The sequence below is a fragment of the Sceloporus occidentalis genome, unplaced genomic scaffold (genome assembly GCF_023333645.1).
Source record: "Sceloporus occidentalis isolate IW3139 unplaced genomic scaffold, rSceOcc1.0.p SCAF_41, whole genome shotgun sequence".
Taxonomy (NCBI): Eukaryota; Metazoa; Chordata; class Lepidosauria; order Squamata; family Phrynosomatidae; genus Sceloporus; species Sceloporus occidentalis.
This window is the reverse complement of record NW_028317021.1, coordinates 5,611,339-5,623,172: the sequence shown is the minus strand read 5'-3', so window position 1 is coordinate 5,623,172 and position 11,834 is coordinate 5,611,339. Positions and strand designations below refer to the sequence as shown.

Here is an 11,834-nt window from a genome sequence, read left to right as displayed (position 1 = left end):
ACTTCTGCCCAGGTATCTATAAAGACAACACAGGAAGGGGGGGGGGGGGAATGACAATCACAAAGCATAGATAGTTTTTTATTTTTGTTAGGATAAAACTGAACTGAGAGTTAAGCTGTGCTTGCTTCTAATTTCAGAATCTTAGTTGATGTAAATGTCACCCGAATAATCTTTGGATTTACGTTCAGCCTCAACTAACTGGTAGTATATATATAAAAAAGTACCAGGTGTAGTTTCTGTCTGTGTTTGGATGTGTGTGTGTTTTGCTTTTCACTCCTTTCAATGCCTTCCAAATTTCCTTGACCCTTGGAGAAAACACAAACGGAACAGCCACCTGCCATGCTTTTCTGGTCCCAAGGTGAGCTTGCAAACTGAAATTTCCGAGGGGGAAAGGGAAACCTCTGAAAGCACAGGATTAAGCAGAGGCTGAATTAAAAAACAACTGGAGAAATGGTCATTTAGAACAGGGTCTGTGAAATATTTAGGAAAGGCAAATGGAGTTCTTTATGTAGATGTCTGTAATTGAGGAGCATGAAGTTCTGTGTTTGCCCCTCTCAGTCTCTTCTCCATCTCTCTCATATTCCTGCACACTTCTCTTAGACATATAGGACTTTTAAACATGTTTCTCTCCACTCCGTTGAAAACAAAATGGGAGCTGCGCCTGGAGGGATGGAGACATGCTTTCCCCCCCAAATGGACACTCCAGCAGTTTCTGTCCCTGCAGAGAAAAACCTCTTTGCAAAGTTGGGCGTTTGTCACCCAGGGCAAAGGAAGAAGCACCCGCCATTCTTGCAATGAGAAGCCTGCCTGCCGAGGCTAGCGTGGGGTGTAAGATTAGCTGAAGCCGTGGAAGCCGTTCTGAGCCTGCCATGTGACTGCAGCGTTGTGTTGGGAGGAAGCTGCAGAGGTCAACGCAAAGGCATTTTGCCAGAGACTGCCTTGCGGATGGAGCCTTTCCAGATTCCTAACCCTTTCATCAGCTGCTCCCGTTCAACACGAAGCATCCTTCCTTAGATTAATAGTGGAAATTCCAGAACACAGGGGTTCCTTTGCGCTTGGAGTAGAGTGGGTGGGAACACAGCTGTTTCTAAAGGCCCTTTAAAGCAATTTAACCCATCCCTGCATAGAGCAAAATTCCCATTCTTAGCACTCTGTGTTCAACTTCAAGGCAGTGTGGTGCGGTGTTAATGAAATTGCCCAACTGTGGGAGGAGAAAGGTGGTGTGGCACAAAAACCTGGGCTCTGACCTTGCAGGAAAGAACACGCTTTGCCTCCAAAAGGTCCTAGCATCAGTCCTTAGATCTCCAGTTAAAGGAAAGCTTGTGGCATGGTTGGAGAAAACTGCTTCCCGGAGTCCAAGGTCCAAAGCACACTGCAGAAATAATCCAGTTTGAGACCACTTTAACTGCCCTGGCTCAGTGCTAGGGAATCCTGGGGATTGTCGTTTGCTGTGGCACCAGAGCTCTCTGACAGAGAAGGCTCAGTATCTCACGAAACTATAGTTCCCCGAATCCCCTTGCATTGAGCCAGGGCAGTTCAAGCGGCCTCAAACTGGATTGTTTCTGCAGCGTGTTTTCGACCCAAGTTGACTTTTGAGTCCCTTTGCATTCCCGATAATCCTTCCCGCACATAATCACCACGCCTGATTTGTGTTAAAAATGTTTGAGTGCTGAAAGTTTCTTGCAGGCTGGCTTCCAATCCATTTAAATAGATCTCCATTTCTGGTGCGAAACGGAGATCGAAAAAGGACAAACGGTTCTGAAGGTGCGGAGGAGGGAAGGACTCGTATTTTGAAAAGCGGTACACGATGCAGGTCACAATTCAACCCAGTTATGCTTGCCGATTTCAGTTGAGCTTTTTAGCACTCCCAGTCCTGTGGTGGAGCGTAGCCCGAGAGACTTGCCGCTTTTTGGACTTTCCTGCGATGTATATTTTCTTTCCTCTGCGTGTTTTCTGAAATGGCCCCGGCGGGAAGAAGGATATATCTTGCGCCTGCTTTCAAAGTGCCGTTAAAATGTTAAGAGTGGAGGGAAAAGGCAAGGAGAGGAATTGTGGAAGGAAAGGTTTTCAGTTGCAAGGCAGAGAGGGGCACACAGAGGGTTGGCATGTCAGCCTGTGTGTGCGTGTGCCTTCCTTGCCAAAGCCAGCCTGCAAATGTACCGTCTTCATGACAGCACTGCGTATCACTCTGTCAGCTCCCCAACCCTGGATGGGGTTGCTAGGCAGCGGCTCTTCTGTATCCCCAAGACTTTCTGATTTGCTAGCCTTCCCAAGGCACATGGTAAGGGCCTTCCCGGCCTATCATCTACAGGGATTTTTGCATGCGGTTTGCATACAGCCAAGATCCTGGATCTGGAATGTGATGAAGTGAGGGGAATACCATGGCTTGTTGGAGCCTTTTTTGGGGGGAATGTGAAGGGGACTGGGGCGGGATGTTTTCTTTCCGGTAGTGAGTCCTCCATCGAGTAAGGAAGGTAGAGGAAAATATATCTCAGATATGTGGAGGGAGAGAGAAGGCGAGTGAAACAAACCTTGCACCAGCCACCGGAACAAGGAAAAGAGGTTAGTGGGTTAAGTGGCTTGGTGTTTCCTGCCTTTGCGAAGGTGCCTGTGGTGAGCCTGAGAATGGAGGCAGTCATTCAGCCATTAGGTACGGAGGGAAGCTGAGGGATCAAGTGGAGCCATGCAGGGAGAGAGAGAGAGTGAAAGCCGTGGGCCTCTCTTCTGCAGCCTCCCTTCCTGAAAACTGCTCTCCAAGTCTCACAAAAGAGGGCCCAGGAAAAAGAGTAGGCTTAATACTTCCCCAGTTCCATCTGCAGATTCCTTCCAGGACCTTAAGAAGAGAAGAAAACCAGGAGTATGAGGGCAGGTTTATTTCTTGAAGGACATGGTCTTTGCCGTTCCTTGTCAGGCAAGACAAGTGTTTAAACATCTGCTGCCGTTGAGGTTCAAGGAGAACTGCTGAAAACTTTGCTCTTGGACACCATTTGTAAGGAACGGGACGAGCGGCCTCTATTTCTTGGGCATCCAAAGTGAGCCTTTCCTATACTCACGTTGAACTACCAAGCCAAGGACCAGTTCAACTCTGTAATTCCTTGGCTTTGTAGAACTGCATGATTTTTTTTTTTTTAAATCACGTTTTTCACATAAGGAATCCAGAATTGTACAGGAGATTTTTCCTGCCAACAGAAACCCAGTTCTGGTTTTTGAAATGCATTCTGTGGACTAATGGGATGTGTTATTTTGAGGCTTTTCCATATATGCAGTTAGTGGCAAACTTGAATAAGGAAACCTTTAGTTTCTTACATTGATGGAAATCACTTGTGTTTCCTGTGGTGGGCTGTTTGGTTTTTGCACTTTTAAATGTGTTTATGTGCTTTACAGGTACTGTCTGATGAGCGTAAAAGGATGCTTCACAGATTTTCACATTGATTTCGGGGGCACTTCAGTTTGGTATCATGTTTTCCGAGGAGGGAAGGTAAGTGAATGCAGTGCCTTCATGACAGGGGAGGAGAAGGGAGGCACTACTCTGCTTCTTGTTTTTTATCCCTTATAAAATCTTTAAAATTGCTTACCTTTACATTCTTATGAAATTTGCTTGGGCAGTGGAAAAGACTACGGTGGGAATAATATTTTGCTGATGCGTGAAATAAAAATGGAACATTGAACCTGCTTGCTTATTTACCGTATTTTTAGATTTGCTTTCTGCACATTTGTTATAAAATTGATAAAAACAAAGCACAAACAAATTAAAGAAACAAATGATGCAACAAGCTAATAACAAACAATTTCAAATTCTTAAACATCTAGTGGAATAGGATGGTACATCAAACATGGAGAAATATATATTTCTTTTGCTTAATTCCAGTTTGACCCCTCTCCATTCTCAGGCTGGTGTGCGTGAGTATGAGAGAGAAACTGTGTGTTTAAAACATGTTTACATCGTTTTGCACCAATATATCAATAGTTAACTAAATTTTGTACATGATATCAATGGTTCCGTATGTTCTGCATTTGGGACAACAGGCATCTTTCCTGGTATGGAATGATAGATAAGACATTGCAAAGGTCAGGTGTTCCCCCTGCTCCAGATAAATTCAGAGTTGCAGTGCATTGATGGGTGTTACAAAAATTTCTTGCCTGGGCAGGAAGAAGCTCTCCTTGGCTCTCCAAGCAGATCAGCTAGAAAAGATCTAAAAACGTTGGATTGAGTCAATGCAAGCATCTTGATTTCAGCTCTTCAACAATGCTCCCTTAAAGCTTGTGCATGACTGGAGTGTAGGTTTAATGGCTGGACTGGGTGAGGTTGGGTTAGTCTTAGCCATACTAGCTAAACTCTAGTAAACAGATCTTATGTATTTATATTTTTCCTACCATCAAGTGGACAACGATGAACCAGGCTGGTAGTTTGGAGTTCACAGGCAAACCTTGAGCGAGACATCAATTTCCCACCTGTAGATGCTTGGAATAATAATGATGAGGCAGGTCCTTTCCCACATAGCTGGATAGCAACATGAAACAGGACTACAAAGAGAAAATGCAGATGTGGAGGGCACACATAGCATAAAGTTGGGAGAGATCTCTAGTGTACTGGGGCAAGGTCTTCTCAGAGTCAGGTAGCTGAAAGTGTTACATCTAAGGCTAAGCAGGATCAATAGTCTACAGTTACTTCAAGGGAAAGTTGAACAGAATTTGGGAAAGTGAGTTCATGAAATGTTGCTGATTAAATTAAAACCATGGGATGTGGAGAGAGGGAGTCTCAGTCACAGATAATATTAGGGTAGCTTTTGAAAAGGAAACGTTAGGGCATGCTTCCTTAGACAGCAATGTTGAACACATGTTGGTTGTAAACTATTAGAAAGGTTACCTCTCTCACTCTATTTTTTAATGTTCTTTCTAGATCTTCTGGTTGATTCCTCCAACTTCACAGAACCTAGAACTCTATGAGGAATGGGTTCTCTCAGGGAAGCAAAGTGATATCTTTCTGGGGGACAGGGTGGAGCTATGCCAAAGAATTGAGCTGAAGCAAGGACATACCTTCTTCATTCCTTCAGGTAATTTTCTCTCTTTCAGAAGCTCTTTTTCAAAAATTGTCTGTTTCCTGTGCCAGAGCTTGAACATGTTACAGTTTCAAGTACAGACAGCCCTTCTTATACATGGGTTTTATATACACGGATTCAAGCATACATGGTTTGAAAATGTTAAAAAAGTATAAATTTCAAATATCAAACCTTGATTTTCCATTTTTTATAAGGGACACCATTTGGTATGTCATTGTATTTAATGAGACTTGACCATCCATGGATTTTGTTATACACAGGGGATCTTGGAACCTAACCCCAGCGTATAACAAGGGTCCACTGTATTCTCCAACTAGAATGGCTAGTGACGATGATTGGAACATTTTGGGAGCTGTAATCCAATAAGTAATCTTTCTAAGCTCTGTTCACTGCATTCTGAAAGACTAAGGATGGCCATGCAGCTGTAGGCATGTCCCAAAAGGCCCATGTTCCCCACAGTTTGACATTGTCCTTTTTAGACGATGCAGGCCAACAGCTCCAGGCTGGGAACAGACAGACTGGGTACTATTCTGGCTGATGTGGCCCGTCCTCAGCTCAACTGCCCCTTAGCCCTGGTATAAAAAACCCAACTGTTTGTGTTGGAGTTTCCCAGAAGTTCCACCAGGACAGCCAGTAGACTAGATGGCTGTGCACCCACTTACCTGCCTCATTCTCTTTTCTTCCTCTGAGGCTCTTGTCCAGTTATCTTTAAGTTTGGACCTGGCTTGACCATTCCAAGACAATTTTCCAATGAGATTTATTCTTTCCCCTTTGTCTTTCATTTTCTCCCCACATCCATAGGGTGGATACATGCTGTTTATACTCCAGTAGATTCCCTGGTGTTTGGTGGCAACATCCTGCATAGCTTTAATGTTCCCATGCAGCTTCGCATCTATGAGATTGAGGACAGAACGAGGGTAAGAATGCTCAGATTTCTTCTGGCTTTGGTCACACATGAAATTACAATTTGTGTGAAAGGCAAGACACAGGAGGTTCCAGGAAACCTGCAAAAAGACAGGTAACTTTGCAGATGGAAATACGCATAGATCAGTGGTTTGTTGGGTGGGTCAAGGGCTCCTTAAATATTCTGGCCCTGGTGCTGTGATCTAGGTACTGGCAGGGTGCAAAGCAGGGCAGAAGCTAAGGTCAGATGCAGAGCAGTTTTGATTCAGGTAACTGGGCTGGAAAACTGGAGCTTTGCAGGAGATATAAGAGCTGGTCCAGGTAGTCCTAGGGTTTCCCACAGATGGATTAAATATCACAATTTTCAGGGCCTGGTTTTTCTCATTATTGGGAAGATGTTTGGATCTGGCAAAACTCCAGACTTGCAGGTAATATTTCCTGAAAGGTAGACCCCAAGTGGCTGAATGGCTACTACTTTGCCTCTGCTGTTCCTAGCAGCAGTCTAGGGAGAACTAAGGGGTGACCTTAACAGATGTGAGTGTGCTGACCTTGTTTTTAGCATTGCCACTCTTTCTCTTGCTCATTTGGAACTCTGGAAGGCTCTTGAACAACTTTCCACCTGTATGTGCCTTGTGGGCTCAAGGATCAATGGCTGCCCATCTTTCTTTGAGGTAGACTGCTAGCATCCCTAAGTGGGCTTATGTAGCTAATCCCTTCCGGTCTTCAAGCCCTTCTTTGATCTGTGTCCCCTCTTTAGCTTGGAGTTTCACTCCTCCACCCCCCCCCCCCCCCATTGTGAATTCTCGCACCTTGTACTAAAACTTCCACTTTTGGTAACTCTCACCAGGCTGCCTGCATTCCTTCTTTGAGAGCCAGCTGCCTCTCTCTGGAGATGCTGTTCAGAGTGGAAAGCAAGTACAAAGGGGGCCAGGGTAGTATCTATGCAATGAACTGATGTTCCATCTTCTGCCTGTCACCTATGAACTTTCGTTCATAGGCTTGTTGGTGCTGAGGCCTGTTGTCGTGAAACATTGTTAGAGCTCCATTCTTTTCATCTAATTTGTTTTCCAGCCTTTGAATGTTTGTGGAACATTTGTCTGTTCGTCATGGGATCTTGTCTCTTGTTCTTTATTGGCTCCCTGATGCTTTGTGTTCTGAACACTGGTGAATCATGAAGCCTTTCCACTTGTTCCCGATTAACTTCTTCATAGGAATTTTGGGTATTCTCTTTCAAGTGCATTGTTGGGAAGACTGTATCATATAAGATCCTATTCCCCTCTGAGTTTCATGCTGGCAGCATTCCCAAATGTGGCAACTTGGGGTCCTTACATGGATGTTGATACTATCTTGCTGTGCCTTTGTAGGGACATGCTAGAAAGAAGACTGTTCCTGCCCCAACTTAGACCCAAATGCCTCCATTTCTTTTGGTATAGATGCCACCTCATCTTGAAAAGTTCCAGTTGTTACTTTCTAAAAACTCAGTTCAGAGGCATGAGTTGTGTTGCAGAGGGAAGCTAGGGCAAGAGCCTGGCATTGGAGGGTACACATTACACTACATAGCAAGTGGCTTTCTAGACTCCACTGTAGACCTTAGCATCCCTTTGTGTGGCTCATTTCTTAAAACATTTCTTGATTGATTTCACAATTGCCAAGAAAATCTTGGAATTTGTCAGAAATGAATAGTTTATCCAAAAATACAATTATTATCTCCAAGTCTGAAAAGTCCCAGTCTACATCTGTCATGAATGCATTGCGTGGAATTTGTTCAGGTCACTGTCTCTGGTCCAGTCCCCATTAGGTGCTGTTAGAGCAGAAGTATCCTAAGTAGAAAAGGTGCTATGAAGATGAACAAATAATGGGTTGGGGCAGTGCTTACAGATAAAATGCTAGTCCACCCAATGTGAAGCCTATGTTGTGAATTGAGATGGTGTCATGTGTCGGCATTGCATGCTAGGCTAAGAAAAGTTGGCTTCAGCTTCTCATGCTCCACTACTACCTTTTAGGTTAAACTCAAGTATCTGTTGTTCACCAATCTGGATTTACATTTGCAAAATGTGAGGGCATTGCTAGGAAGATACCCTGACAGGACAATTCTGAACCTGCTTATCCAAATTCTGCACCATTGCCTAAGAATTAAGAAGTGGTCTTGCAAGTGGCTTGAGAAAATACATTTTTCTCATGGAAGAAGAAAAAGTAGCAGCAAGTCTTAACAGTGATGAGATGGAAAATGTAGTGGATGTGAAAACTTAGTAGTAGTTTATGAATAGGGCTATGTGGATCATTATTCAGATTAAACACAGAAAAAGTAAAGAGTGCGGTATCAGTTTCTGAAGGCTCTCATGTCTCATTTGAAAAAACAACAGCAACAACATGTTTCTAGCCCATGGAGATGCAAAAGTATCATTGAAAAAGTTTGGGTGTGCCTGCTGAAACCGAGTTCAGAAAGGTTACTGTTTGGGTTACTGCTTGCAGAATCCCCCAGCCACCATGGTCAGCAACTGTGCAACGCTGGGGGCGTCTGGGAATTGTAGCCCTAACCAGTAATTTGTTCAAGCTCTGTTTTATTGTTCAAGCTCTGTTTTATTGAAGCTCTGCATCAATAAAAGTATAGTATCTAGATCAAGGGAAGTAATAGTGCCACTCTATTCTGCTCTGGTCAGGCCCCACCTGGAATATTATGTCCAGTTCTGGGCACCACAATTTAAAAAGGATGTGGAGAAACTGGAGCGTGTCCAAAGGAGGGTGACTAAAATGGTGAAAGGTCTGGAAACCATGTCTTATGAAGAACAACTTAGGGAGCTGGAGATGTTTAACCTGGAGAAAAGAAGATTTAGAGGTGATATAATAGCCCTGTTTAAATATTTGAAGGGATGTCATATTGAGGAGGAGGCAAGCTTGTTTTCTGCTGCTCCAGAGACTAGGACCTGGAGCAGTGGATGCAAACTCCAGGAAAAGAGATTACACCTCAACATTAGGAGGAACTTCCTGACAGTAAGGGCTGTCCAACAGTGGAACACACTCCCTCGGAGTGTAGTGGAATCTCCCTCCTTGGAGGGCTTTAAACAGAGGCTGGATGGCCAGGGGATGCTTTGATTTGGATTTCTTGCATGGCAGAATGGGGTTGGACTAGATGGCCCTTGCTGTCTCTTCCAATTCTATTATTCTATGATTCTATGTTGCCATTATGTAAGCCAGTGGGTGGCTGAATCAGTTCCCTAGTGGTGGCCAGTTGGGACGAAAGAGAGAGGAACAGACAATGTTGTGTAGTGGTTAGGCGCTGGATTAGGACTCAGGAAATCCAGGATCCACTAAGCCATGAAACTCACCAAGTGACCTTGGGCTTTCCACCCTTTCAGCCCAACCTGTCTTGCAGGGTTATTGTTGTGAGGATAAAGTGGGAACGGAAGACAACTGTTAGCGTTGACTTACCAACTTCAATGGGTTTACTCTAGCTGGTACTAAAAATTGAATTTAAGCCAACAGCTCTTTCCTTCAATTGTGATTATGAAACCATGCTAATAAGACAAACCACACAAACACTCAGTTTGGTTCAGAATGTGGCTTACAGGTGTGCACAGAATAGAAAATGTTTTTTTAACACAGCATTTCATAAGCTGGTCAGCTAGAAAGGAAGTTTGACTGGGACATACCTGCAAGGGAAATGTGTTTAGCAGTACAGTATTAGCTTTTTCCCCGCATGGACCAAATCCTCTAACTCATTCAATCAGAATGTTGTAATCAAAAAACCACTTCTTCAATAAGCTTCTCTGTTTTGAACCCCATTTAGGGCACCATCCTACATGAGGCTTTTTCAAAAGTATTGATCTTTCTGTTGTGCACGGTTGGCAGCTGAAAGAAATGTTGTGACACGACTCACAAAGCCAGGATTGGCAGTTCAGATTGAGCCTTGTAATCCAGGTGGTGCTCTTCTCCAGCTCGTTTTTAAATTGTGATACTTTGTTTTAGCCTTTTGCTTACGGTTGGACTGCTTTTACCTCTTGATATCGTCTCAGCCTTCTAAGACCAGGGCTGAGACAGTAATGTTGACTTATAGCCTGGTCACAACATGTCCCTCTGTGGCTTCATTCTAAATCTGAGAATCTAGATTGATTCTCAGATTGATCTTCTTAGGGGTTCTGGGACTTGTAACCCAGTTTAAAAAGCATTTCTGTTAAAGATTGCAAAGGGATCTTGTAACATCTTAATCCCAAAGGTGCTACAAGATCCTTTTGCATCCTGATATTCCAGACTAATACAGTGATGCCTTTGAATTCTACCTCTCAGTTAAAGATTATAGTTGCCCAGTGAACTCCTAGCCTGAACAGTAAGATGTGAAAGCTTGCCCTCTTGAGGAATGCTAATGACCAGCCTGGGTGGACGGAGTCATTTAATAGTACTTTTTATTTGGAGGAGATGCCTAGCTGTGCACCAAGCTGCAAACCCCCTGTTCTAGCTCTGATAGCTGCTGGTTCTTCCTTGAGAGATTTGGAGTGGGCTTCCACCCGCTCCATTAGGACTTTTGGAAAAGTCTCTGGGCTATCTTAATTTTTTCCCCTTTGAACTATGAAAGCTATCCTTCTCCAGTGAGAATATATTTCCCCACTTACTGTTGAGAAATAATTAGCAAAAAAAATCAGTGCATTGTAAATTATTGATCATAGAACTTGCAGCCGGAAAGCATCAATTAAAAACCTCTCCTCTGAGCCCTTTTCTGGTATAGGCTTTATTCCTTTGGTAGAGGATATATTGAACCCTAAATGGTACTATTCTAGACTTTTTTGGTTCTGTAGTTATTTGATTTTCTAAATAATGACCTCTCCGGATGCTGTCAAGGCCTCAGGATGGCTCACAATGTCAGGAAGCAGTGTACTGTTTGCTTATGCTTATACTCCACCTTTCTGTCATTATTCAGTTCAAGATGATGAATACGGGGAGTGTTCCCAGGCAGTCTTCCATCCAGGCACTCAGACCCAGGCCAGCTTTTCTCCAGCAAAGTGGCTTATTTATTCAAAATAGTTATAAATCACTTTTCCTGTCCATCAAAACCCACAAAGTGACGGACAATAAAACCAGAGCTCGAAGAAGTTATTGTTTTGTCCTGTGACTTACCGAATCCTCAGGCCAGCTGGAAAGGTTTGGGGGCCTGTAGTCAAAAAATGTAACTTTTCCATGCTCAGAGTAAAATCGCAATAGAAAACCAGAAGAAAAACAAAACATGATTTAAAAAAAAGTTTTCAATGCTGTTACTGTGAACAAATAACACTTGAGGTAGTTCCACAACTGAGGTGCTACTACAGGGAAAGGTCTGTCTTCTGTGCTCATAAATCTAACTTCTCAGGGGATACACAACAGGGCCCTGCTGAATGCCTTAAATCTAAAGCAAGCTCATATGGGCAGAGGTTGACTTTTAGATAGCCTGATCCCAAGGCATGATGTGGATCTTCTTTGCATCATGCCTTGGGAGCAACAAAATCTTAACACAGGATAAAATTGAAATAGCCTACACTAGCATAAAATCCAGCGTTAAAAACAGTCATTTGAAACCACCACTTTGCTCATCAAATTATTGGGTGACTACAACAGTTCTGACTTGATGCCCTGCAAACATTTCTAGGGGGTGTACTGTAAAACAAGCATGGGAGACCTCTTTCAGCCAGTTTTGGAGGAGTTCTTGAGGTGAGGCCAAAAATACCAGCCTATTTTAATTTAAAGCTCTTGCTGCTAATCATTACATCTGAAGAGACACTTCAACCTTTTAAAATGGGGAGAAATCCTGTACAAAAGCTAGGAAGCCATCACATGATGGCACCATAGGGAAAGGGATGCGGTCATCTGGAGAACCCCAGGGGCTGGATTTGGCCCTAGGGCCTG

The 11,834-nt window shown here is 43.6% G+C and overlaps 1 protein-coding gene across 10 annotated transcripts in view; it reads left to right on the top strand.

The window, feature by feature from the left end:
• The window catches only part of LOC149290037 (lysine-specific demethylase 2B-like), a 61,600-nt gene that overhangs the window by 17,411 nt on the left and 32,355 nt on the right, over positions 1–11,834 (top strand). For 7 of the 10 annotated variants that reach the window (XM_089489920.1, XM_089489919.1, XM_089489917.1 and 4 more), the window contains 3 exons: positions 3,385–3,478; positions 4,901–5,054; positions 5,862–5,977. In XM_089489920.1, coding sequence (XP_089346046.1) covers positions 3,385–3,478; positions 4,901–5,054; positions 5,862–5,977 — 364 coding nt within the window. Of the gene's footprint in view, positions 1–74; positions 359–2,262; positions 2,282–2,353; positions 2,563–3,384; positions 3,479–4,900; positions 5,055–5,861; positions 5,978–11,834 lie in introns of those variants that run through there. The other 3 variants (XM_089489923.1, XM_089489928.1, XM_089489927.1) reach the window with 3 other exon arrangements.